At 43.2% G+C, this 27,681-nt stretch overlaps 3 protein-coding genes across 6 annotated transcripts; all 3 read left to right on the forward strand.

The window, feature by feature from the left end:
* The first annotated feature begins 1,122 nt into the window (after positions 1 to 1,122).
* uqcc2 (ubiquinol-cytochrome c reductase complex assembly factor 2) lies at positions 1,123 to 15,283 on the forward strand. 4 transcript variants are annotated; one of them, XR_015424463.1, is made up of 4 exons: positions 1,123 to 1,212; positions 2,158 to 5,208; positions 11,911 to 11,982; positions 12,992 to 13,058. XR_015424463.1 is itself a non-coding variant. In XM_087133484.1 (4 exons), the coding sequence occupies exons 1-4, from the start codon at positions 9,327 to 9,329 to the stop codon at positions 13,746 to 13,748; spliced, it is 363 nt and encodes a 120-aa protein (XP_086989610.1). In that variant the 5' UTR covers positions 9,043 to 9,326; the 3' UTR covers positions 13,749 to 15,283. The 4 variants fall into 4 exon arrangements, 2 of the variants coding, with proteins under 2 accessions (XP_086989610.1, XP_022083505.1); XR_015424464.1 differs by having other exon boundaries at positions 1,176 to 1,223; XM_087133484.1 differs by lacking the exons at positions 1,123 to 1,212; positions 2,158 to 5,208 and adding exons at positions 9,043 to 9,458; positions 13,660 to 15,283 and having other exon boundaries at positions 12,992 to 13,061.
* A 711-nt stretch (positions 15,284 to 15,994) lies between these two features.
* LOC147799800 (uncharacterized) lies at positions 15,995 to 24,022 on the forward strand. The gene is made up of 6 exons (XM_087133835.1): positions 15,995 to 16,420; positions 19,231 to 19,297; positions 22,609 to 22,757; positions 22,998 to 23,124; positions 23,464 to 23,960; positions 24,011 to 24,022. Exons 1-6 carry the CDS (start codon positions 16,361 to 16,363, stop codon positions 24,020 to 24,022), a joined length of 912 nt encoding a protein of 303 aa, XP_086989961.1. The 5' UTR covers positions 15,995 to 16,360.
* Positions 23,997 to 27,147, forward strand: LOC110975265 (uncharacterized). Its single transcript, XM_022227595.2, has 5 exons — positions 23,997 to 25,792; positions 26,081 to 26,131; positions 26,362 to 26,412; positions 26,569 to 26,619; positions 26,724 to 27,147. The coding sequence occupies exons 1-5, from the start codon at positions 24,048 to 24,050 to the stop codon at positions 26,791 to 26,793; spliced, it is 1,968 nt and encodes a 655-aa protein (XP_022083287.2). The 5' UTR covers positions 23,997 to 24,047; the 3' UTR covers positions 26,794 to 27,147.
* The last annotated feature ends 534 nt before the right edge of the window (positions 27,148 to 27,681 follow it).

Here is a 27,681-nt window from a genome sequence, read left to right on the forward strand (position 1 = left end):
GCGGAGGTTGCACCATCATCCCAGCTTGACGACTGGAGAATTCCGCAAGCGAGATCCATGAGTTTTCAGTCGTACGCGGTGGACAGTGAATGTCTCACCAGCGGTTGTTTCCTGATAGTAGGACTTAAACGTTAGCTGGGAGATGGGCTCGTAAACCTTACGTGAATGATCGTCAAAGGCAACTGAATTGCACGTACGAGTCAGTCACAGTGTTCCAGGTGAAGGTTGTCCTACCAAAATTAGTAAATAACTTGTAATTTAATACCAGCGTGGCATTTGATTGGGAATTGTATCTGGGGTTCTCGCAGCCTATGTAATGCATAAGTGGCCCAGACGAGTTGAAATTCCTAATTTGACATTTGGAAGACTACCTTTTAAATTTGTAGTTCTAAACTTTAACCAGTGCCGTTTCATGTTATGCTATTGAGCCTGGTGTTATTTTGCTTGAATGTAAATTAATTGCTGTTGTGGTGTCATTTTGTATGCAAATATTGTATTAAGCAGTGTGCACTGATTTGTTAAATTGATTTAACCATTTGACATTGAGCTGTCTTGATGTTGTATTAAAACACAAAGTACAAGTCAGACCATATTGAACCTTCAATTTCTTATTCAAGCACGTAGCCGTGCAAAACCTATATACATAGACTTGACCAAGTAGGGATCCTCTGTGGCCTTGCCTACGTTTATGCTTTGGATGTGGAGGAGGTTGCGAGTCGTTACTTGCTTCGCGCCCTTTTGTATCTACTTGTTACTGTGAGTTCGGAAATCCCAACTTGACGAATCTGCCAACCATTTGTACACAGCGAATCAGCTCATCTACCAAAAGTGGCAGCAACCAATCAAATTACCAGACGGTTTTTTTTTTTACATAATTCATACCTGCATTATAATGAACAAGTCTGACTACATTGATTGGTGGAAATTCCAAGTCTGACTATTGGTGGAAATTCCGTATAGGCTATTATGCAAAATCATGTCGTTCATATGCAATTATGAATAACCACACATCACCAAAGGGGGGGGGGGTCCGATTGACTTATCTGTCAAGTCGGACTTCTGACTGGTGACGTACACGTATGACACACATTGCACAGCAAAGGTTATCAAATGAGGGCGCCCCGTTTATACGTCTGTGGTTATGCGACAGCCCAAGCGTGACGACAGTGGACTGTGTACAGGCTGGTGAAGGGATGGCTGACGACTGCATAGGTAAGAGCAACGTAAGTCCAACTTGTTTCAAGTCTATGCAAAACCTCAATTTTACACCCTTACTTGATGCGGCACTGAATCTGACTGTACTGTATATTAGATTGAAGAAATTACAATGCACATGCTACTATATAACTGGCATACTTAAATATAGACCTCTATGTTAGGTTTTTACAGCCATTTTTCCGATTTTGAATAAACTAAAATAAACGTGAGCGTGACAGTCGCCCAATATCGAAGTTGCAATTGTGGTTACATCATTATGAGTTTGACAGGTATGCACACAAATATTGACACAGTACCCCGTGAAGAGGAGGATAATGACACTTTGGAGGGAGGTTTGAGAGCTTGCTTATTAAAGGGACACTTGTCAAAACCTTTGAATGCTGAATGACACACATGATATATGAGGCTGACAAAAAAAAACTCTTGTTAAATATAACTTCGCGCATGCAATGCTGTTGCCTTAGGACTGTCCTGGGTCATTGTATGTTCTGAAAACCCCGTCGGTAATTGACGTAATTGACCAGAATTCCTGCCTCGCATTTTGTGTCAAACGAACTTCGGATATCTCTTCCTACAATTTGTACAGCCTTCAAATTTCTATGCTCAAAAACACGCCATCGAATATCCCATGCCATTCAGAAAATCCCATGCAGTTTATACTCTGAGGCAAATTTGTAAAGTACATTTTTGTAGATACAAAACACAAAGCAAAACGGCATAATATAAGAGTCCTCTGGAAAGTCGTACCACGCTGCGATCATTTCTTGCTGCACGTTGAAGTAGTCAACTGCAATACTGTCGCATGCATGCCTACAGCCCATACGTCGCACGATCTTCTTGTCCACCACGATCGCTAATTTTATTGAGTCAAAGACTCGTTCTTCAGTGATACAGGTTGTTATAACTTTGGATTATTTTCACTGCCCGATTATTTTACAGGCGCTATCGCAGACTTGTTGACGCTGCACAGACCTTATCAGATGACCCTAGTCACTCTGTACAACGGCATTATTAAAGGAAATCAGCGCCCCTTCAAGCCAAAGCTGTGATTTCAGTCATGTAACCCGTGGTTAAACATTGATTAGACAATGTTTACTCAGAACCCCCACGCGACTGCCGGAATGCAGCGTGAAAACGAGGTGTTGGCATTTTGAGATCTCTTCTGCTTGCGGTTTCCAGGCCAACGGATGGCGATCTCTGTCAGAATTCCACACTTGCTGAGAAACACTCCGACGATAAGCACCCGACCATGACATCAGCGCAAAAGAGCACTTCAGCTAGTCTGATTTGTGGTCTGGTGTCCACGTTTTTCCCCATGTGCACAGGTGCAGCTGACGGCTTTATAGCATAAGAACATAATGGGCTGTTTTGGCACAGCGTACACAGTCTCTATGCTGAACTCAGATGGGTGTATTTGAAGAACAGCTTTACTCGTAGATTTCCGAGAACCAGAGCTTTAGCCCGAGCGTTTACAATCCTATCTTCTGTCACAACGGTTCAGGTGAACTTTATGGCCATATAACCTGGTGTCGAAAGAAGCCACTTGGATTGGTTTTTTGGGGAGAAATTTTGACCACTCTCCCAACTCAGGAACTTCTGTGCATCCAATTTTCCCATCGTGGCTACCGCACTGTTGTGTCTCTAAACTTCACCGACAGAAACAGATGATGAGAAAGATTTTGGAAAGACATCAGGCTCTCATGATGCTGTTGGCAGACCTTTTGTCTGCTTTTTTATTTCAAGTAAAATAAAAGGTTAACCTGCGTGGCAAAGTCTGAGTACAGAACATTATCGTTTGTTTTTCTTGTTGCTAAGTGATGAACTCAAGACAGCCAAACGCAAGAAAAATACGTCTTCCAAAACTTCCCAAGAATGTCAGCACGGTACCGTCGCATCGAGATCGAGCCGCTCTGCCCAGGGACGAGCTATACCCTGCTCTAAGCAAGAGCATCATCAAGGTCAGCGGAAGCCTGTACAAATGCAACCCTAGGAGCAGCAGATCGAACGGGGAGTTTTCCCCGAGAACTGTCCACACGGAGCCCGTGGTACTGCCCTCGATACGGCGGAAGGTGCAGGCCTACCTGACGGGGGATTTGAAAGACAAGCCAAAACGCTTAGGGCAATCCAAGAGCGACTGTATTAGTGTCGCAACTGGGGTTGCGTTTGTTGAGCAAAAGCCTGTGCCGTTGGTCAAATCCGAAGCTCCGTACCCTGGAACCAGCGACTTGCAGTCCTTCCCCAAGAGAGCTCTACCCCAGTGGACAAGTACACGGGTCAAGCCTAAAAGCATAACCAACAAGACAGGATATAGGCTGTCCCCCCTTCCGAAGAACGACTACGGAGACTCGTTAGCGACCAAACCAGAGCTGGACAACGGTCTCGCAAACACACTGGACGCCTTCAACGAGGCTAAAATCGAGGAATTCCGGTGGTGGCACGAAAAGATGCGCCGTATCGGTGGCGAAGACAACCCCCGAGCCCCGCCAAATACCGCTCTGGACCACGAACCATCGAAGGCTCAGAACGAACAGCACAAGCCCGCCAAAACCTCGGCAAATTTAAATATGATCTCTTCAAAACACAGGGATAAAATCCACACAGCAAAGAAACAAAGGACAGTGAAATCCACTAGTATTGGATTGGCATCAGATGTTATTCACAGTAATACAAGCGGGTTGAAGCACGCTCATCAACGCGATGGCTCTGTCGTTGAAAACGTGGATTTAAATCCGACTAGTTCCGCAAATGATCCGAGTTCAGGACGCCCCAAATTCAAAGCCAACCTGATTGACGTGCACGTACCAGCTGTGCTGCCACATTCAAGTCAATCGCCAAGGAAAGTAAAGCAAAGGGAGCGAATCACCCAGTGGTTAGCTCAGTGCGAGCAAGCAGTGCAATTGTCCGACAACAAACACTGGTTTCGTTTACCCGGAGTCGATTCAGACCAGTCCCGCTGCAGCACGTGCGAGCGGGAGTTCACTCACTATAGCGGAATAGACACACTGGCAGGAGACAACACGTCGACACGACCGAGTTACGACTTCACAAAGGCTCGATTGTTGTCTCGCGATGAAAAGTTTCATTCCTCAAAGCCTCTTCGCAGATAGAGTGAATTGTATCAAACGATTCACCGTTGGCTTTTAAAACTGAAATCGCATGTATTTGAAATGCTAATCTTTGGAGAAAAGAGACCGAAAACCCATTTTAAGAACAACCATGGATACAAACATGTTTACTAAAATACTACACACTTAGCAGTGTTGTTGGAATTTCTGGAGTACATGATAATATGAGGTGGCACCTTCATTCTCATTCTATTTAGACGCCGTTTATCTTGCCAACTTTTCCCCTGGTTTTCCTGAATAGCCTGGGCCTACGTCTCCCCCCTTTAAGCTTGATTCCTCGCTGCCGTGCTTATTGGAGAAGTGGGATCGATTGTGGGCATTGGAAGCCCCCCCCCCAAGGAAAAACACAACGCATCCCCACAATTTAATTGGAAAATAATATCGGGGGGAAAAAAGGAAAAGGGACGAAATTCAAAATCATGTATTCCTGTTAATTTATCATCACTACAAACTTTTTCTATGTGCAGTTAATTGTTTGTATTATTTGGTGTACGCGTACTCAAGTATTGGAATTATTCATTTATTTATCAAGGGATCCATGCGATGAATTTTTCTTCCACTTACTTTTTTACATCTCTATACTCTTCTTCAGTGTATGAAAACTGTTTGAAAAGTGCACCTTTTTAAACATTAGATATTGTACAACTTTTTTTTTTTCAGGATAAGTTTTCAGGACAAGCGCTTTTGCTGTGATGTCCAATCAGGGAAGATACGTACGCACAGGCTTTCAAGCTCACATTGCGGATCCCGAATTTGCTCTTTGGAAACATCTCTGAGAAATGTTTGTCAGCCAAAAAATCCAAATTTACAATGCGAAATAGGAAACTTCCCAGCATATTGTGCACAAATCAATGCAACATTGAAGGTTAGTACCATGGACTTCATATTTAAAAAAAAAATTGGCCCAACAATGCCCTTAATCCGCATACAAAGGTCATTGAAGTCACCAACGGCCATCTTACCACGTCGAATACCAAGCTTTTACAAATTCATGCTCCCCATTGTCAAACAAATTTGTTCGGTATCAAAAGTTGCAATAACAAGCAAGCTTTGTACCGACTTTTTCCACATGTTCAACACATGACATGTTTATTAAAATGTGTTGAGGAATATGTTTAAACGCTAAACGCTTTTTCGTGCGCATGGTACATGTTTAGCTTTTTGAAATCCACTTAGCACACATTCCTGAACGCATAACACTTAACGTGTCGCGGCTAATCATGTTAAAAAGTGGGTACAAAAATGTGTTTAGAAATGTGTTTAAACTCTAAGCGTTGTTTTACAGTTTAACCATTACCATTGTGTTCGGCACGGTCAAGTGGCCGCAGGTGGCTTTAATTAGTGTAAAGGCATTGCGAGTTCATACTTTTTCTATACAACGCCTGTGTTCAGTAACCGCGATGGCGTCACAGTTTTACTCGTCAATATGTAAATTGTTTTGCATATTCTCATTGAATATGTAAATTCTCAATGAATATGTAAATTCTCATCAGCTAAAACGAAAAAGGCACAACAATAGTGACATGCAAGTTAAAAGAGCGAAAAATTGAATGCGAACGTGTATTGAAACCACAGTTGTAATTTTAAGGTTTTTTTAATAAATTGTATTAATGGTCCCTTTCACAATTTTTTGTATGAGTATTGGTTGATTTATTGATAAAAATTTGAATATTTATGAGGACTCAAGTAAACAGTTTATCGTAATGTACAAACTATTGCTTTAAAGCCTTTATTAAAAAGAGGCTTCTTCCTCGTTATTCTTTTTCCTCTTTTTCTTCTTTTGTTCTCGCTTTGCATTTACCAAAATTACTTAATACAGCTAAGTGGCACAATTCACATAGGCCTCCTAAAATATCCAATAGTAACTCCAACGGGACATACACGCGTTTGATTTATGTTAGTCAGATATGCCTACATTAAACACTGGTCTCTGTTTACACAAGAACAAACAAACAAACACATGTATGATCAATTTGGCGAGACGGCCTTGTAGGCCCACTGTGTCGAATCAACGCGGGCGGTCGGCCAAGTTGAACCAACCATCGCCGTCCTGTTTGCGTTAGTCGCGATGAAGTGTTTCATTATGATTGCTTATTGATGGAAACTAATCGGCGATGCTCCTGGCGTCTTTTTACGGTGATATTGAAACTATAGGCTTAAAAATCAATCACACTAGTAATTCGCAACTTTACTTTTTATTAAATTTAGTTATGTTTAAAACAAACTATTAAGTAAAAAAGAAATAAATAAAGACTGATATCGATCTCAAAAGCTATATAAAAACTAGAGCGCTGACTCATGTACAAAGTGATGCCTGCTTGGCGCATCCATGTTTGTGCACAAACCTATGGAAAGCATACAAAACACAAACGCGTGCGTGTATGCACTGCACAAGAATTTTGTCGTATGACTTTTTTGATCGGATTTTACCGATGCGCACGACCTTCGCCGCTCCAGAGCCGTCAACCCACTTTAACGTTGACTGAATTTAGAGCACGACTTTTAAATTTAACTGCACTATATATTCATAGGAGACAGTCATCGAAAGACATGCATACGAAATCGGACGACCGTGCTCGAATGTAAGGGAAACAATCGTTTTAAACTAATCAGCAAGGAACGTCAATAAACATGTACCATTGCTCTGTACATGTTTTCCTTATTCACAATAAGCGCTAACATTCGCGTATGTTGGACTTGAGCATTGCCAGTACGTAATTCGATTTCCATTCAATCTGATTTTGAATATTCTACAAGCACGCACATGGGTTAAAAATGTCTGCGCCCAGGAAGGCGTCAATATGATTTTCTATTAGTATTGAAGCCCTGTAGTTTAGCTCTATGATGACGTCACACTACGGCTCTACAATTATACGACTGTTTCATTATTTCGGGACAAACCATAGATATCTATGTGCTCCAAGCGGAACGAAAGAGGGCGTGTTTTTTTTGTTTTGTTTTGGTTTTTTTTGGTACTCACCGCATAAGGTTGCACTACTCCAAATACGCTCCAATAGAAAACAGTGCAAAATAGCGCCGCCTGTTGAATCTCGTGAAGAGGTTGACCTCCGTTTTTTTCTCCGGAAATTCAGGATTATGGCCAAAAAATCACTTTTCTTTCAATTTTGTGGGGGTAAGCCACGAAAAAAAATATTTTTTATTCGCCTATCAAGGAAGATACACCCAAATAGCAGTAAAACTAAGCGCTCATTTCCGAATGTAGCCGCCCACCACTATCCAAAATAGGCCCGCAATTTGGGGCTTTTTGTGAAAGAAATATCCCGAACTGGAAACTATTAGTCCCAGCTTCGGGATTTATAGAAATATTTCTATGATCCCTCCTGATTATAGTCTGTTTTATCATGTTGTAAAAAAAATCCCGTGGAATGCACCCATAGTGGCGCATTAACGCTGATTATTCTCTGGGGCGACTATGACAGCCGAACGCAACACACAACATGTGTTATGTTAATGGAGTAGATGTTTGTGTCCGTGAAAGTGAAACGCATGGACGCATCGTGTACGCAACGCATCCAAAAATGTACCTGGAAAGGCGCCTTAATAAATATGTATACGCAAAGCGTGCGCATATGGATACGTGTCACAGAAGCAGCGGTTATGTCACTTCCGGGCACTGGTAGCTTACCTCTGCCGGCCTACAGTGGCAATGGCGGCCGCGGCTGCGCATCCACGTCAGCACACGAGTACTAGGCCTACCCAGGTCTACGTAGAAGACGTCCGGAGCGCGCACACTCTCGGTTCTTATAGAGCCCTATGCATCTAGCTTACTTTACCCGTTTTATCCTCTGTTCTTGTGCTAAAAAGCCCTTGTTACGGCTGCAAGGTTAAGAAACTCTGGGAGTGCATTCCGTCAACTCGTGCGTTGGATTTCTGTGCGCAAGCTCATCAAAAATCCTACAGGGTTTTACAATAATGGCGGCGCCCATGGAAAGAAACCAAAAGGGGCGCCCTGTCCTTCTTTTAGTGCTTTTTCATTTATGGGCAGACGTAGACGCAGAGAAAATGAGCATTCTTATCTTTTGAAGTTCTCAAAACAGTGAAAATTACAGCCCAATATCAGAAGAATGTACACCGTGTCTCTCTTGGAGGGGCATCTATCCTAAATTAGGCTAGGCCTAACTGGGAAAAGGCCTGAAATTCCCCCATTTTTTAATTCCAAAAAGCTCCCCCCCCCGGACGCCAGGGAAACGGAAATTAGAAAGTTCCAATCAATAATTCCGTCTGCTAGTCCTCTTTGTGTAGTTTTTCTTCTCTGTGTCCAGCAGTTTTGCAGAAGATGTTTGACATTCCTGTCAAACTTTTGTCGTTCTGCACAAAACATTGCTGCATTCAGTGGCAACAAACAAACTGTATTATCTTTCTTTAGAGAAACCAGAAAGCGCATTCATTGTTTGGAATTGGTTTCTCTATTTTGGATGGATTTTTTTTTCGTTTGAACCTTTTTTACTGCGAAACCGCCCCTCGAGGTGATTTTCGAGTAAAATAATGCTTTATTTTTGTTCTCTAAGGATTCTGTAATCTGTAAACATACATTTTATTACGTAACAGTTAGTTAAAAGAGCCGATGTGCTATCCAGATTTTATTATAGAGATCAGTGCCCAGGGAAAGAGAGCTGTATTATGACATCATCAAATCGCTAGATTTGTTTGCCGCCCTCATCGACGCATTTTTTTTACTCTGAGCATTCAAACTCTTGCGGTGGAACGGAACTCCCAAATTGACGTGTTTTTTATAAATGCGAAGAGAAGCTGCCACGTTAGTCATGATATGGGAAAAAAGACCAATTCTCTGTTAAATAACTATTTTACGTCAAAACAACGTGACTGATCTTTCAGGGCCACACATACGCGGTCCCGATGAGCAAATTTGTCGGCACATGAAATGCACTTTGTAAGATTCCACGTCGTAAAACTGTAGGCTTAGTCAGGCTTAGTCCTGGAAACGCTCAGAGTGACGATCGAATGTCTGAAAATGTCACTTTGAAAATGCCTATCAAGAGAAGAAATCTCCCTAGAACTCCGAGTCGGCCAATTGAGCATCCCACAGGCAACTTAAGCACAGTAGACGACTGTTTTATGTTACTAGATTTCTTTGTAAGTACTCGTCGTCGGTAAGCATTTTTGTTGCGAAAGAAGTTACGAGAGCGTTAGAAAAATATAAAGATAGCGTCTTATATTCATGAACCTCAACATATGTACCTCAAAAATCGTGTAGGAAATAACGTTTTATGAATTCAAAATAATTGTTAATACAGTTAGAGGAATGCGATTAGAGGAAAATAAGGAAAAATTAATCGAGTTACAAATTTTGAATGAAAAATTTTTGACTAAGCCTAACAGGGAAAAAAAGATGGCGGCGTCCAGATATCGAAAATTCCTTCGGCTGATCGAAGAGTGGCCAGTTGATTCCAGCAAGAGGGGTCGTGACCTAGCGACACATATTAGGCAACGTGTGGCCAAGGAGTTTTCTCGTGGGGAAAATACTACAGTGAGTACAGGGAACACTATATTGCGCAAAAAAACTGTTGACGTAATTCCGCCATCATCATCTGACAGTGTCTGATCATCATGGCCGTGTCCGCACATTACGTTTATGTAACTTACCCGCTCACCACTATAGCCTAGGAGTAAGATCTGTTCTTTTTATGTCACGTTTTTCCGACATGTGGTTGCTAAACCTGTGGCTGACCGTCAGCACAACAGTTATAGAATAGTTCATAGGCCTTAACGGCTAAAGACATGAAAGACAGTGTTGAGAATCCCACACAGACATGTCAGAGCACCAAATAAATCGATTATTATCTTGCTGTTCCATGTCCAGACATCTAATCTGGTAGCCAAGTTTTGGAAGAGCCCATTGGTACATGTACTATTTTATCACTCAGTCCGTGTATTAGATATGTCTGGACATGGAACAGCCGTCGAGATGATGAGGGGTCAAATGATGTAATGCTCAATTACCTTATTTTAAAGATGGCGACTGTGAGAGCGAGCCTGTGAGATTGAATGGGTGAAGGTAAAAAGACTGGAAAATAGCAGAACAACGTGAGTGAAATCATTCAATAAATGGTGCTAAGAAAGTGGAGAGGCTCAGGATCATGTCCATGTGCAAAAGAAATTGTGCCCACGATGATAAGTGAGTGCGCCAAAAATGTTCAGTACGTCGACATGAAATTGCGTATACGGATGTGTGGCTAAGGATGGATCGGGAGTGAGAGTCCGTGCCACGCTAGTGGGGCTAGCTTCTGGCTAGCATCCCCTAAACAGAGATATTGACAAATGGGAAGAGCTACCAACATAGGGCTGGGCAGCTCAGTTGGTAGAGCACTGGTACGGTATTCCGAAGGTCGCAGTTCAAATCCCGCTCCAGTCAATGTCTTTGTTCAGCTTTCAATTATAAGGTTTGTTAAATTATGAGTCTTTTCCAGTTTTGTTGTGGGCTCTCTATACATTTCCATACAGTTGCATAGTACACGTTGAAATTCACCAATATTTTCTGGAACAAGTTAACCCCTTGACGACAGGAATTTCTTCCCAAAAGCCGACTCCAAGAATTCCAGCCTCGCTTGGCCACGAAGGCCACCTGCAAAACCGCAAATTCTCAGTTTGTGGCCCTGCGTGCTCTGCACGCTTTGAATTACACAGTGAAAAGGCAGATTGTTTGGTGGCATGTGGCTCTACTCACCCTTCCACATTCCCATTGCCTCTTTTCAAAGTGGGGACTATTGTGAAGCTGGTGATTATGATGCAAATTTGGTCTTTTCATTTCTGGGCTACGCACAAAGACCAATTACCATATATACAAGAGCCAGGGTCTGCCTTCTTTCACCATGTTCGCTCGAGCATGGACGGAGAATAATAGCTGAAAAGCGGGATGAGGATCTCAATTTTTACGGCGGCTATAGCCGCTTCCCAGCGCGAAGGGGTTCAGTGACTAATAACATAGGCCTGCTAATAAAACTGATGGTCCTTTGCCTTGGCCCATTTTGCTCGAAAAACTTGAATGCTTTTTCAAGATGTACTTTGCATTGAGGAGATGTTGGGTTACTGGTTTTGCCCTTACCCAATGTACATGTATGTTCATAAACACCTTACATGTATATTCAGTTCTGGGTCAAGTGGTTAGGATGTCTGCACTAGTAAGCAGGAGGTCATGGGTTAAAGTCCCACCCGAGTAAGCATGTGAATTTTTTGCAAGCCTTAGGACAAGCACTGAGTATACGGTGTTTTTGAATATGCATTGGGTATGGGCAAATCCCATATTTGAGCTTGTATGCATCAATCCGTGAATCAAGCTAGGCCTTGTCCATATCCCCTGCAGTTTTCTTCCCATGCTTTTATTTATATTGGTTTGCTATTTGGGTTTGTTTTTAGTTTCATGAAGCAACTATAGGTTTGCATTCTGAAACCTACATGTATGTGTGCGCTCATGCGTGCAGAATTTTAAAACACAAAACATGAAAACTCTCTAAGAGGCAGTCCAACTGTTGACAAATTACCAACACCTCATATTCACACCCGGTCTAACCTGCTTCTGTCATTTCAGATCAACGAAAAAACCTGTGACAGGAAATATGAAGCTTTGATGCGAATTCATAAAGACTTCTACCGGCAGAAGGTAAAGAAAGGTTTCCACTGCATAGCATTGTGTGTAGATTTTGTAAATATTGATCAATGAAATATGGAACAAGTAAACTTGCATTGTGTTCCCAGCCATGAAATGCTGCCAGATCACTGTTTCTGCCATAAGTGTTTAATATTTACCTTAATGTTGTTTTGTGGAACTTTCCAATGATAGACAGTAAACTCCGGCTAAGTCGGGACTCAAGAAATTATGACGACTTACACGAATGCGGGCTTGTGTTGTAAGTCGTCATTTTGCCAACTTACATGTACACATGTTTTGCCTATGTACATTATGATTCCTTGCACTAATTCAATGGCTTTGATTTACGCTGGTTTATTTCTACCTCCATGGTCAATTCCAGTAAATACATTCTCGATTATTATCCTGTAAATTTGATAATTGATCATGTGCCCCTAAAGACGAAGCAAGGACAGCTAGCCACTTGCATGTCACATCATACAATCGACAGTGCAGTGCGCACATGTACGTGATACAGTAACGGTACAGAAAACATACATGTACACTCATCCACATTATCAAGGGTCGTCCAGGAATCTTTGGGCAGGGAACCAGACTACGTTCAATAAGGCGACCCCCAAAATGGACGGAGCGCATGCGTGTAGCACTAGAGGGGTTACTGGTATCGATGTACTCATGCTGGCCACGTGTGCGCTCCGGACTTGTCATTTGTCACTTCTTGGCAAACGCGGCGAAGGAAACCAATACCGAAGCACATTTTTTTTAATGCTGACTTACACAAAGGAATATTTGTGGTTTTTTCGAAAAGGGTCGATAACAAGATGCCAATATATACCAAATGATGACTTATAAATGCCGTCTTAGAAATCAAATTTTCAATGGAAATGTATTACACATGATCAGGACTTTTGTCAAACGGCCGACGTGGACGATACGACGGGTTACGCGATGTCGACTTAGTCCGAGTTGACTGTATATTTATCACCCATACCATGAGTGGATTTCATGTCTTATTTTACAGTACCCAAGAATGCACGACACGTCCGCTACTGGTTCCAGCGCCGAAGACTGCCACCGAGTAATGGCTACTGGTGAGTTTCCTGCTTTTTGTTTTTAAAGTTGGTTATTTTGGTATGGTATAACTGCAGAAAGGTGCACAAATGGACACACTGAGGTTTTCTTGCGTTCACAGCTATGCCTCAGAGTGGAAAAGTCCTTTCAAGTGATCACTGTACAGTCAAATCTAAGGAGATTCCTTTTCTCCATCTTTACTTAAGCGCGACCTGTTGGTCTGAGGCAAATGCAATGCATGCATACCATCACGAAGGCCCCGTGGTTATGACTTCTAATTCTGGTGCCTGCATCTTGGCAGGTCCACAGGGTCGAAGGGGTACAGTGTTCAACATGCGCACACACGCCACCTGCTCACAAGTGCGGCACTTGGCCCCTAATTCTGGTCTCTGGATTGGTCTATACCTATGAAGGCTTTTGTAAAGGTGGAATCTTTGTCCTAGTAGTCATTCATGCAAAAAAGTCAAGGCTCAGTTACTTTGAACAATAGCTGGCATAACATTTTTGTCATTATGCGACAGCTTACAGAGTACACAGTAATCTAACTATGAACCCAAACTAATCAGCCTGTATACATTTTGCTAACGCACTATTCTTGGATTTTTAAAATTCTGACAGATACAATTGAGGAGATGAACGAATTGAACAAAAGCATCTGGACAAGGTTCAAAGAGTCAATTAGTGGCAACAAAGAAGGTGCCAGTTAACAGTCCCAGAACTCATGATGTTAGAGTTTCACCTATTCAGGAAGGAAATTAGTCCAGCTTGTATTGAATGTAGTTTAACAAGACCATGCTAGGGGTATGACTCTTGAGGAGACTGAAAAAAAGCACACAGAAAACACCGATGTTTGCTGATCAAATGACATAAGAGAGGGGTTAATCCAACTTATTGTATGTAAGACGGTTGAAAACTATCACATAACGTCAATTTAGCCCTGCTTGGCCCATCCCCTTTAATTGGGCAGTGTACCTATCAAAGTTATACTTTTCTTGGCATCGCTTAAGCTTTATCCACCCTCAGACCCTTCAAAATCCATGCCAGGATTTTGAAAGACTTTGTTGGATTGTGGATGGTAGAGCCCATCCTCTGTTGCTTTAGATGGGATGAATACAGGGGTTTTGAAAACCCAGAAATGTGCTACTGTTTCCTACACAATGGAGGATTCTGGATGATTCTGGAAGGTTGCTAAACAAGATTGCTGTGGGAGTTAGATTAAAAAGGATTGATTGTTGAATAGTGAGCACCATCTGTGGTCAATAGGGAAAACTAGGCATGTACAGGGTAACACACAGCTGTGCGTACATGGATTCTTACAAATGGGTCATTAGGAAGACATTTTGTGGTACATTTTTCGACCTTAGGGAGACATCGGTCATTAGAGAGACATTTCAATGTCTCCTTAATGCTCCAACTATCAGAAGGAGGCCGAATTTTACCGTCCAAATTTTGGGAGATGATAGATTGGGGTCTACATTGAAAACAAACAAGGTTTTGTTAAGATCACATTAGGGAATATTTAATTATGGGACAGTAAAGTTTGTGCACGTTCCTATGGGAATGTCTCCCAAGTGACCCATTTTCGGTAATAAGAATTATAATACATCACAAACAAGGTGTATGTGGTTCTTGAAAGCAGTTTGCTCATATGTAATCGTTTTCAGAGTCCTTTTGCGATGTGATAAAGTAAATCCACAAACTGTAGATCACGATGAGACCTGAGTTTACAGAGTTGGTGTAGCTTGGAAGTATTGCCCAACAGATTCACTCACTGAGCTGCATTAGTAGCTTCGGGTGTTTCCAAAATCTCGGCTGTGTCTCTGACTGGGCCTCTCTACTCCAGGTTCACAGGCTTAACCCAAAAATTCATACCGTCCAGATCGCACTCAGTCTCTCTTTCTTTTTGATACATGGATTCTTAACTACACCACGTGAGCCCAAAGTTTTGATTCGAGTGTTTTCATTTCGTACCATCGGCATAGACACTTGAAAGAACAGTATTTCGGGAGTCGATGTGAAGCCGGACTGTAGAGGAATCCGCAATTTGAACAATTTCTTGGCTGCAAGCTGTGGCTTTCCTTTGAGACTTCGGTTCTGACTTCAGCGAATTCTAACTGATTGGATTTGTATCCTATCAGTGCTCAGGAAGCGTTGAAGATTATCTGTACAGTATAATGATTTCTGCCTGATTTGTAAACTGAAATAATGTTTACCGGAATAAAAAAACAGAGGTTATTAGAAACTGACTGTCAAGTTACTCCTGTCTCTTTTATAAGCAGACCGACCTCTCTCATTGTAATGTAATTAATACGTCTTTGCCTTGTATACCGTTGTTAACATTGTTATGTTTACACTGACTGCATTTCTCGGGAATTAAACTACTAAAAAAAGTTAACGACCGCTTTTAATTTTGTGTATACTTTTTCTATATGAGATATTTTACTGCTGAAAATGTGCATTTGATGTTTTAAAACATGGTTATTAATTTTTTATTCCAATGAGAAAACCATCTAGACAAACAAAACCGAAAGGCCCCACTGATTGCTTGAGAAAAAAATTACAAGTTAAGAAAAAAGCGGTCCTGAACTTTTTTGAGTAGTGAATACAGTAAAACAAAATGCAAAAATTAGTTTCTTAGAAGACATAAAAGAAATTAAAAACTAAAAAAAGTTAAACCCAACAGCTCCATGATCGTCCAAAATATGTACATATGTATTTTTGGCAAACGCATTGCGCATAGTTTTTTCCCCCGAGTTTGGATGTCCTGTCCGAGCAACTGTACCTATTTATCTCGAAATTCTTTGTGAGACGTCTTTATTTTCGCCCAATAGTTTACCACTACAACAGTTGTATAGTGGACCCATTGACGAGTCTGTGTGCCTGCGGGCTCTACCAAACCGTCACGGTTTAATAGTCCAAGAATGCATTATATAAATACATGTACAGAGAATAACCCCCCTGCACTACACCTATGTACACGTACATTATAGCTGCTCAACGTAAGACACGATTGCGGGATTTCCCAGCGAAAGCTTTTTGAAGAAAGTGACTAAAATGCCGTTTATTATTCAACAATAACTTCCGAGTTACTCAACGTCATCTCGCAGAAAGGGATTGCTGAGTTTTTCTCGTTTCCGGTAGCAGTGTTTATGTGTTTATTCTGGGGTGCCGCAACGAATGGGTTAACGTCACAGAAATATAGGTGCAGCTTTTGGAAAACCTTGTTCAGAAATGCAACTTGCTCGTGGAGATTGGGTTTTGAAGAGCTGGATTCAAGCTGAAATTTGCAACTTGAGACTTCCTCCTCAATGAAGCTGTGATGATTGGTTGTGTGTCATCCTTGATTCCAAGACTGAACTACGGAAGAACCCTGTTCGCGGTAAGTACATGTATAGTCCACCTTTCCCCATACGCAAATTATTTTCGATAGCGTGTGCCATCATGCATTCTAAAGGACGTGCCTGAGCTCAGTTATACCACGGACCATTTGGTTACACAGGCTGCGTTCAGACATTTGGGCGTACATGTGCATGTATGAAATCCTGCAGCAGGTTTGCATCAAAGCTGCAACGTATTTTACATCGAATTTCTGTTCAACCTTTGCATGAGTTTGGTAGATTCGATAGATAGCATGGATAATGTTAAATTACACTGCCCTACAATGGGGTGTTAAATTTAACACCACTGGTGTTATCAGAGGACAAAAGCAAAACACTTTTCACTGGTGTTAAAATGTTGGTGTTGTTTGGTGGTACGTTTATCACCCAGCCTCCAGTGCATTGTAACAAATAGGTGTGCAAAGTAGCACCAGCGGTGTTAAAGTAACAACCTATGGTGTGGTTATCTTATAAAGTGTTGATTTTAACACCACAGTTTTTGCCGTGTAGCCAGGCCTATGTATGTAGCACGATTGCAAGTGTGTGCTGGTATTTGTCAATACCGTGTTCAAGTAGATTAAGAACTTCTGTTAGATTACCGCAAAGAAATGGAATTAAAGGTTGCCAGATTGTGTGCAAGTGAGACAACTCAATATTCAAATGAAGTGTCCGTCATGAAATATAAAATCCTTAAGTTGACGGACACTTCGTCTCATCACTCAGTGTCTTTTCCAGAGTGACCAAGGAGTGAATTAAACTGGAAATTATAGACCTGCTTTTCCCTTCAGAAATCACGTAAAACCAGCTGCCATTGTGATGTCATGTCCGTTTGTGCTTCCCTGCTTGGTACTGGAGCCGTTTGACCACTACGATCTCAAGTAGGGCTTCTGGCACTAACGTCCTTTGACAAAGGAAACATGCAAAGCCCTGTGTACAAATATTTTGGGGGAAAACCTCCAGGATTACCCTGGCGACAATGCCATTTTTGGAAACGAAATTTGGAGGTAGAACAAAAATGTCATTTGTCCACATTTATATTTGTGGACGGAAGTTATCGCATTATCTCGTATCAAATTGTGGAATTGGGGAAACCCAGTGTTCTTCAAGAGCAATACATAACTCGGAAGGTCAGTGCCCCCGACACAACGGCATTACGTCACCAGTGGCAATATTCCGTAAAAACGGCACTGTTACAGCTTGAGCCCATTTTTTCTACATTGGCTTTTAACACGTTTAACCCCAAATATATTCAGGTAGATTGAAATGCGTTTCGGATTGTGCTTAAATGCTAAATGCTAATGCTAAACACATCCCTAAACGGTAAACGCATTTCCAATGTAAATAGCACGATGTGTCGTAGTAGAAACTTGATGGGTACGAAAGTGTTACTCTGCACCTTTTATGCGAAAGAATAATTTCTGGCATTAACATTTTCTTAGCTCTGCACTGTCCGGAAAGTACTATGTGACTCGTCACGACAAAGTGAGTGTAAGGTCTAACTCTGCTTGTTCCTATCAGGAAATAATGGGAAATGAAATTGGAAGGGGGTTAATTTGGGAGTTTTGTCATATTTCGAAGAAGTATCCCTTCTTTTTAATTTCATATTTTTAGCAGGATCAGACATTTTTAAAAAGTCTTTTCCTTACCAATTTTGACGATAGCATTAATCGTTTGCGGTCAGAAATGTTGAAACCATGTCTGAAACAAAGACGCAAAGCCGCTGGAATAATGTCCACTACTTTTACCCTCAGCTTTATTAATCACTGAAAAGCTCGTTTTTCTACTGAATTGAAAAATACCAATATCTCCTTTTGGGAAAATTCTGACTCTTATCTCAGTTTGCAGTGACAGGACACACATTTCTTCCAAAAATTCTCTGCTGCCAAAACTTGGCAGCATTTAACTGAAATTCACCGATCAACAGTGGAGGGAAAGTGATGTCATGCAAAGCGTCTAGTTGGAATGGCGCTGCCAAAACGTTTGCAGCTATTTTTAGTAGGGTACGTATGTACTTCGATGTACAGGCTATTCAACATGCACAAGGATATAATTCCAAAGGGCAAGGGTTTTGTACAACTGGATGGAACATGTTTATTGATTGTACGCCATGGCCTTTGCAAAAGTGTTGCTGTTGCAGGGTTTGTGTTGATGCCAGAAAGTTCATGCGCATTTGTGCAGCGAAACGTAGCTAGGATGTACAGGCTATTCAACATGCACGTGGTTTTCATACAATAACAATAACCAGTGGCGTAAGTTATTTGGGAAATTTTAGGGGGAGGGGTTGGACCTGCCCAACCATGACAATTTGAAAAGAGGATAGGGGGTGGGAGCGACGCACAGGCTTTGGTTGTAAATCCGCAATGTGCATTACATTGCTGCAGAATCTTACATCAGAACGGCATATTTATGGCTTTTGTATTATTTTCCTTCTTGAGTGACATTGAATACATTTTGGTTTGGGGGAAGTCCTGAAAAATTGCTCACCATCCGCGTTAAGTTTTCTTTTCACCACGTGACGGGAGGAGGATCCCCCGGGTCAAAAAGTGGCGGGGACAATATCCCCATCCCGCCCCCAGGATTTACGCCCATGACAATTAAACGAAAACCGAAGTCTGAGAAAATGGCGTCATGTGCCATCAGAGGACGCGGCATGTAAGTTCCACATTTTTGTTTTTGGTTTTGGAATTTGGGAGTTCGAGTCAGTCACGTGTTCAAGTTTACGATGTGTTCACTGTGAGTTGTTCAAGTTAGAAGGTATAGCACAGTGTCTTTATCGTCATATTGTGCATCACTGTCTTTTGCATTCCTGTAGATGGCCTGCGCACATTTACCTGATGTCCCTGCCGTCAAGAGAAGTGCTCCAAACTCCTCGCAGCAAGGTAAACACGTGTCTGTAACCTTTCCCCCTGCTTTTCATTTCCTTGGTATATGATTTTTAGTGGAATATGTGAACATTTTGGAAATCAGTTAACTTGTGGGTGGATGTAGGCCGTTGTTGAATTAGGCCTGCTCAGAAAAAAATAGGTCCGACTGAGTGTGGTATATTTTAATGTGTAGGCTGGTGAGGTAAGTTGGTGACGGCGGGTTTGACCGTTTTACGGGACTTACCCTAGAAATCCCCTGACCGATCCCCGCTATCACCCATTGAATATCACCCATTGTCAACTTCACCGCTTCTAACCTCTACAGCTTGCGCTGTCACGGGTGACTGCATGTTTTTCCCCCTTTAAACACCGCATGCCAGGTTTATTCTTCATCAGTCTGGATTTGGAATGACGAGTGACGGATTTATTTCTCAAAGAAGCGAGTGTTACCGCTGGCCGGAATTCGGCCCCGGCAGGACTACCAAACGTAGTCGTATCCGCCTAGAGCAGAAGCACCCCCATCGAGCCATGTTGGTTGGGAGTGTTATAAGACTTAAAGGTTTTCATGGTGAAAGAAACTAGATCTATAGTAAAGATTGCGGTAACACCATGTATTTATCTCTTCTTTGAGTATGTGTGGTTCTGAGAAGAACCGGGGAATAACTCGACGTTTCGAACAGTATACTCTGTCCGTCTTCAGGAGACTGCAGGATTCTAACTGGGAGTGGAGCTTATATGGTGTAGAGAGGGATCCAGATGTAGGGATTAGCTCGGTGAGGCGTTAAGGCGGGAATAACTCGACGTTTCGAACAGTATACTCTGTCCGTCTTCAGGAGACTGCAGGATTCTAACTGGGAGTGGAGCTTATATGGTGTAGAGAGGGATCCAGATGTAGGGATTAGCTCGGTGAGGCGTTAAGGCGGGAACAGTGATGGCGCCACAGCCGCCAGCGACCATGCTTTCAATGTATCCCGCAACAAGCAAATCAAGAAATTTCTCAAGATCTCCAAGGCCAGCAGCAGTTCCAGCCCCACCCGCATCCTGGCAATGGGATCGCCTATATCCCTACGCCCCCAACCCTCCAGCCCTATGAGATGTTCTGTCACCTCCAACCGATACCAAACGAAGCCTCATCTCCGATCGCAAAGGACAGGCTTGCAGCAGACCCTGCCCTCAAGGACCGCACAGACCTCACTCCAGAACAGCTACACGACCTGCTTCTCACCTGTGTCAAGTCATCGAGCTTCCGCTGGCGGGACAAATTCTTCGAACAGTCAGCTGGAACCTCCATGGGTTCTCCTATATCCCCGGTTCTGGCTGACATGTTCATGGAGGAATTTGAGCAGCTTGCCATCAATACATCAGACCACAGGCCCAAAGTTTGGCTCCGATATGTGGACGATACTTTCGTCATCTGGCAACACGGGCAGGACAACCTCCAACTCTTTCTGGAACACCTCAACGGGCTTCACAGCAGCATCCAATTCACCATGGAACAAGAACGTAATGGCAACATTTCGTTTCTTGATGTTGAAGTGACCAGAAAGGAGAACGGCAGCCTAGCACGCACTGTCTACCGCAAGCCCACCCACACGGACAGGTATCTCCACAATACTTCCTTCCACCACCCCAAGATTAAGGCATCCGTCAACCGGGCCCTGGTCCGCAGGGCATACAACATCTGCGACAAAGAATTCCTCGGTCAAGAACTCCACCACATCACTGCAGCGCTGCAACGTAACGGATACAAGCCAAGTCAAGTCCCAAGATCCCAGATCCACCCCCGGCCGAAGGGTCTCCTATACCCAAAGCCAACTAGTTAGGGCCCCTAGTTCCATTACCCTCCCCTACTTAGGCAACACCTCCCACCACATCCAGCGGATTCTCCACAAGCACGGTATTAAAGTTTTTCACACAGCCCCACTTCAGTTGCATCACCTGCTTACTTCGCACAGGGACCGACAGGACCCCCAGCGCAGACCGGGGGTGTACAGAATGCCTTGCCAATGCGGCAAAGTGTACATCAGCGAGACGGGCAGGGACCTCCCTACCCGAATCAACGAGCACAAAGCCCATGGTAGGAAGGGAGAGCTGGAAAAGTCATCAATAATTAAAAACTCCCACACTGAAGACCATCAAATCAACTGGAGCCAAGCTGAACTTATCACCAGCATCGAACGATGGTATCCCCGCCGCATCAGAGAAGCCATGGAAATCATCAAGCACGACACAGTTCCCCAAGACATCGGCTTCAACATCACCGATATCTGGCGCCCCATCCTCACATCCCAGTCCAATGGGTCTCCTATACCCTAGGACTCCCTAGTTAGGTTTCCCCCTCAGTCAGCCTATGGGTCTTCTATACCCCTTGGCACCCAGCTATTCACTCTCCCACTGCCAACTCAACTGACACGCTCCGGCAAACACACACACAGGGCATGCAGCCCCAGGATCCAGTGCAGCATCCATTGTTCCCGCCATCACTGTTCCCGCCTTAACGCCTCACCGAGCTAATCCCTACATCTGGATCCCTCTCTACACCACATAAGCTCCACTCCCAGTTAGAATCCTGCAGTCTCCTGAAGACGGACAGAGTACACTGTTCGAAACGTCGAGTTATTCCCCTGTTCTTCTCAGAACCACACAAACTCAAAGAAGAGATAAATACATGGTGTTACCGCACTCTTTACTATAGATCTAGTGTTCATTTTGTTGGTAGCAATGCCGCGACCGGACGCGTGCATTTCATAGTCTTTCGTTAACCATCGAAGTTCAGTTCCGACCAAAGGCGCCTACGTTGCTGAAAAATTTGTGCCCTCTCTTGGTTCAGCTCGAGGCTCATAGTGGCTACAGCTGTGTCCCATTGATGTGTTTTGGCTTGGTCAAGTCAGTGGGCACAGCCATGTTTTTGGAATACATTGCGAATGTCACTCCAGGGGCTTTCCAAATCCGTCGATATACCAAGCCAGAAACTTTGGGTAGATTGTTGTCCCGGTGATAAAGATCAGCGACGTTTCTGTAGGCCTATTTTATTTTGATTCTAATGCATGTAGTTCACGGTTACTAGTATTAACATTAACGACGTATACCTGACCTCAGTTTTCAGTTGGCACTACAGGGACCTTCATTTTGCTCGCATCAGTAAAGAGATACTCTGCAGGGGTTTGGTCATTCGTGGGCGTGCCCTCGTCCCCCCCCACACGTGCACCCACACACATTTCATTCTCCCACAAGGTAGCGAAAAATAAAATGTATTAAGTGTCGAATGTCGTGTGTAATACTGCCCTCTGTACCTTCCGGGGTTTTTTTTGTTGGCGATTGTGTAGGACGACCACAAAATGACCTGCTGCTTTGGGTCGCTAAGGAGCTTGGTCAAGACTGGAGGAGGCTGGCAATTCATCTGGGCCTTAGCCAGGCCAACGTGGATGACATCGATGGACAGCCACACAAAAGCCAAAAAGACAAATCGTTCCAGGTAATAAACGAGGGCTTGAGACTGCTGACAGCAAGTGCATTTCCGTCGCGGGGAACGATTATGGCAATTGGACTTCCTAACTTCAAATATCAATTTCCAGATCAAGGAGGCTATCGTGAGGGGCTCGATCATTTCAGATATTGCTCATTGTAACTGCAACCCGAGTCGCTGAGTAAATTATATAGCTTTTTTGTGCTATAGTAAGGGTAACAGACAATTTACCTCTGTTTTGAACGACAGATGTTGACAAGCTGGACGCGTAAACTGAGAAATGACAAGAACGGGTACGAAATACTCATAACAATGCTGGAAAGTTGTGATCGAAATGACATTGCAGAGATGGTCGAGAATTATGACAGAAATCACAGTAAGATTCTTTTTTCTGTTTAACTGAACAAACTAACACATTTTAAGAACAAAACGTCCACGCATCCATCATGCAAAGAAGTATGCCTATTATATAGCCTCGGCATATCTTCGTGTTAAAACCAAGTCCGGATATTCTGTTCAACGTACCTGGTCCTGTTTAAATTTCATCCCACTAAGAAAATTCTTGGAGTGTCTTGTAAACAGCTAGCTAATCTCCACATCATTTAATTTCCAAAACCTGAAGTACTTTTCTGCCAGAAATAAATGAGTCAATCTCTTTGCATGTATCTCTGGTTTCAAGTCGTTTGAAAATAACATTGATCCCTTTTCCTTTCAGACCCGCCATCGCCTAATCCCGACAATCCTGACTATTTGCCAGCAAAGATGAGACAGATTCTGAAAGACAAATATGGTGAACATCGCTTTGTTTTCTGTTCATCGGTTGACGAGAAAAGATTTGAGTTTTCTGAGCTTTTTACAAGCCTTGAACTTACCAAAACGGCGGTTGTGTCAACGAGGTTGAACGTACACACGGAGCTGCTTGACTTGAGAAATGCCGACGGCGACGCGTACAAGCGAATCTTGTTGAGGGGACCAAAGGGATGCGGGAAAACAGTTCTCTTGAAAGCCGTATCCCAGGATTGGTCCAAACAAAATGACAACCCCAGGAGCCTCGCCAGCAACTACGACCTATTGTTTTCCATCGATCTCCGAGAAGTCAGCGAGGAAGAAGACTTAGCCGACGCTGTCTTTGCGCAGCTGCTGCCCGAAGATGTAAGACTGTCGAGAGACAGTCTCAGATCGTACATGGATGACAAGGAGAAGCAGTCGCGAGTGGCCATCCTTCTGGATGGCTTGGACCAGCTCATCTGCTGCGGCAATAGGCTCAGCTCTAAAACGGTCCCAGAGTATTTCTACAAGATGATTACGAAGAAGGTTCACCGTGAGAGCTTGGTCATCGTGGCTTCCCGCACTCTGACAAAGAAGCTACCCGACGCTTACCAAATCATAGATGTGGGAGGCTTTAGCAGGGAGAACGTCGCCACCTACGTCAGTAAGTTCTTTCGAGATAACAAGGAAAAGATGCTTTTTCTCCAGAATGTTTTGGAGAGTTATTCCTCAGATCTGACAGATTTCTCAACGTACCCTAGCGTTATCAGCGCCCTCTGTGAGCTGCTGCAAAGTGCCGGCACTGAGGCATTTCCTAAGGGGCTAACAGAGATTTACGATCACATCTTTAAGGATATGGTGAGACAGTACAAGAGCAGCATCTGCATACACGGCAATGGTCCTATCAGCTATTTCTTCAAAAGCCTCCTAAAATCTGTGGACTACGCGGACCTTTTCCCAAAATTTCACAACCCGGTTCCTGTTAGAGGCGAACAGTTGGAGAAGTTCTTCTATGATATTGGGAGAGTGGCTTTACAAGGCCTTCTTTGCACGAGAGAGAACCGTGACTTTGAAGAGTTCGACTTCGGTAGAGACGCCCTGGCAATAGCTTGTTCAGTTGGGATTCTGGTGAAAGACGATGAGAAGTCGGTAGCTGTGCGGTTTTGCCATCCCAGCGTACAAGAGTACTGCGCCAGCAAATACTGTCAAAGTCTTGCCACCTCAAAGCCGACGAAATTCAGAAAGAAACTGGGGCGATTTGGCGACCAAATCAACTTGTACAGGTTTTGCTGTGGCAACAGCAAGGAGAGCAGCGACCTCATCATGAAGTTTATCATACCACCCCTGGCCCAGGGAAGAGTGACCCTCGGCACTTCCCTGGAGGGAAGGATTGCTCTCGCTTGCCTGGCTGAATTTCATTCGGATTCTTTCCTCCAGCATCTGGAGCCTTGCCTCACTGCAGACGGGTCGATCAAAGTTGAGTACTCGTCTGTCGGGTCCTGGCTGCTGCGAGTTCTTTGCGACGTTCTTAATACTGCATGTCGAAGTGACACGTTTCGACTAAGTCTGCAAACTGTGCGCACTTTGAATGTCACTTGCGGAATGAGCACCCAGTGCATTAGCAGCATTAACACAATTGTAGGACACCTCAGTAATTTGCAAACGGTCGTCTTGGTCAATAATTCAGACCAAATACCGTCTTGGTTGGCTACAACTCCAAACGGGGATGCAGTGTGTGAGCTGGTCTCACATCTTAGAAATCACCATCTGTCCAAGCTGACGATCGTCAACTGCGGATTGGGTTCAAGATGCGTTTCACACATACTGAGCCAACTGCCCTATTTAGAGTTTCTGGACCTGTCAAATAATCCACGCATTATTTGGTCGAAGCTACGGGAGCCCGCCCGGTACCCAAAGCTGACAACGTTAAAGCTGAAGCAGTGTGGCATTACCGAAGACGAAGCAAAGAGCTTCGTTGAGTTCCTCCAGCAGCAGTCGGACCTTACAGAGCTGTCAGTTGACTGGAATGATCTGGAGACAACCGGGCTGGCTATCATCATGGACGCCGTCTGCGACTTGGGGAAGCTCCAGCTTGTCTCTGCGGAGAGGAAGCGCTCAGATGGCATGTCACTCCCACATGAGGAAACAGTCAGAATGCTGAGACGTTGCAGCGCTCTAAAGGCGTGCAACGTGAGCAAATGGAAACCAAAGGATGAAGAGGCAGGGGCAGAGATGCTTGAAGCTGCAAGCCATTTAGATGACTTCCAGGCTCTCATGTAAGCTTCAAGTAGGAAGACCTACGCATTAACCCCAAAACGAATAAATGAGGCCTTGTCACCAGCACTGTACAGGGGCTTGTCTTGTCAATGACCTAAATTTATTATGAGAGACATCAGGATGTCAAAATCGTGACACACTACAACTTATAATTATAACCTAAATATAAGTACATCAGCATAAAAATTGAGAGAAAAGGGGCAATGAATATATTCCTTGTTTTAATGTCTTATTTATAGAGCGATATCATGGTCTATAACGAAAGTAGCCTGATTTTTGTACTTTAGATTCGACGAGAGATCGTTCATGGTGGATGAATTTGGAAATGTAGTTTCTTCGTAAGTACAAACTTCCTAATTCACAATGATAAAAGTCGCTTCTAATAGAAGAAAAGTATAGCGGGTATACATTTAAGACTAGAACTTAATCTGCACAGTTCAAAGAATGCTTTTACATGTGAAATAGCATCTTTTATCGACTTCTTATTGGTCAGTTTTGAACAAATGAAGGCAATGGCTAAAAGTATACGAAACTACAAGTGCGTTTACCTGATTTTTTCGCTCCTTAGACCCAACGAAGCATCAGACCCCAACGACGACGTAGGAAATGAAGCCTCTTCGTAAGTATACAATTTATAACACCGAGTACCGTTTTTCTTTAATAGAACATTATGTTAAACTCCCTTGCATAAGTGGTTTGTTTGTAGGTTTCTATAACTGGTGAGTTTGCAAACATCACAACAGCACGGCTAATTCCGCCCTTTTTCACTCTTCAGATCCAACGAAAGATCGGACACCAGCGGAATGTTGGACGAAAAGCCATATTCGTAAGTATTTTTAATTCACAGATCCCAAAATCCACTTGGAATAGATATGGATGTCTCTAGCATTTTAGTGGATGTGACTAGTTTCCATTTTTTTTTCTAAACAGGTGTACAGACACTCTGCTTGGATTCAGTCCCCATCGCAAGAAATCTTATTCCCAACAGCACAGCACGTAAGGGATCGACCTATGATTGAGATAAAGGGTGATTGGGTTACATGTGAAAAGCACATTACTATTGTATTAATTTCTCTATTTCCTTTGACGTCAGTGCAATGTACAAAAACACGGTTCACTTTCAGAAACAGTGACAGCCTGGTTGTAATTAGCATCTGTAACGTCTTATTTGTGCCTTCTGAAAAAAAAACTAATCTAAGTTAGGGCGAGTGTGTACATAGCAGACAAAATGCTCGTTGGTATGGTTCGTCTGTTATGTTGTTAAACTGACGTCATGTGATGTGGATTGCGCACCGTTGTGAGCCAGCCCCGTCAGTGCATCAATGGAAGATGTAAAATCTGACGCGTAACTAAACCACCGTACGGCATAACCTGAAAAATGGAAACAACCTATTCAGAGCGGTGCCGATATGTCCACGGTTCCAAGGCTAGGCGTGTTCAGTCATTTTAATACTGTGAAGTGTATGCATACATTCACGTTTGAAATGACAGCCAAGCGTCAATGAGTTCCCCGCAAATGACAACTTGGAAGACCTAAGGGGGGGTGAAATTATATTCGGCAATTTTCACCTGTGTGATGCCAACGTGCTACCTCATACGGGTTACGATAGAATGTCGTGGATTGGATAGACCTAAGCATATGCCTAAGTGAGTACGTTTTAACTCTTACGTACCTGCGAGTTTTGGGTGTATGAGTTTACGAATAATCAAATTGGTATTTAGAAAGAACGAATTCCATTGGAACTTGCATCTTAATTGGGAAGAATTCCATATACGAAGTTCACTGTAATATCGCGTAATTACTACAAAAGTATCCTTACTTTGATCGCTGAATGAAGACGATTCCAAAAGGCATTGAAGAGCTGAACATCACAGGACAGAAATGTGG

Source organism: Acanthaster planci, linkage group LG02, assembly GCF_054643075.1.
Source record: "Acanthaster planci isolate LZ-2023a linkage group LG02, COTS_SCS, whole genome shotgun sequence".
Taxonomy (NCBI): Eukaryota; Metazoa; Echinodermata; class Asteroidea; order Valvatida; family Acanthasteridae; genus Acanthaster; species Acanthaster planci.

Bases quoted from the DNA above. Each gene is read 5' to 3' on its own strand.
- LOC147799800 (XM_087133835.1), top strand. From the start codon at position 16,361: ATGATTGGTTGTGTGTCATCCTTGATTCCAAGACTGAACTACGGAAGA. The intron at 22,758-22,997 runs GTAATAAACGAG...TTTGAACGACAG, and splicing joins AAAAAGACAAATCGTTCCAG to ATGTTGACAAGCTGGACGCG. The intron at 23,125-23,463 runs GTAAGATTCTTT...TTTTCCTTTCAG, and splicing joins GAATTATGACAGAAATCACA to ACCCGCCATCGCCTAATCCC.
- LOC110975265 (XM_022227595.2), top strand. From the start codon at position 24,048: ATGATTACGAAGAAGGTTCACCGTGAGAGCTTGGTCATCGTGGCTTCC. The intron at 26,132-26,361 runs GTAAGTACAAAC...TTCGCTCCTTAG, and splicing joins TTTGGAAATGTAGTTTCTTC to ACCCAACGAAGCATCAGACC. The intron at 26,620-26,723 runs GTAAGTATTTTT...TTTTCTAAACAG, and splicing joins TTGGACGAAAAGCCATATTC to GTGTACAGACACTCTGCTTG.
- uqcc2 (XM_022227813.2), top strand. From the start codon at position 9,715: ATGGCGGCGTCCAGATATCGAAAATTCCTTCGGCTGATCGAAGAGTGG. The intron at 9,853-11,910 runs GTGAGTACAGGG...CTGTCATTTCAG, and splicing joins CTCGTGGGGAAAATACTACA to ATCAACGAAAAAACCTGTGA. The intron at 11,983-12,991 runs GTAAAGAAAGGT...CTTATTTTACAG, and splicing joins AAGACTTCTACCGGCAGAAG to TACCCAAGAATGCACGACAC.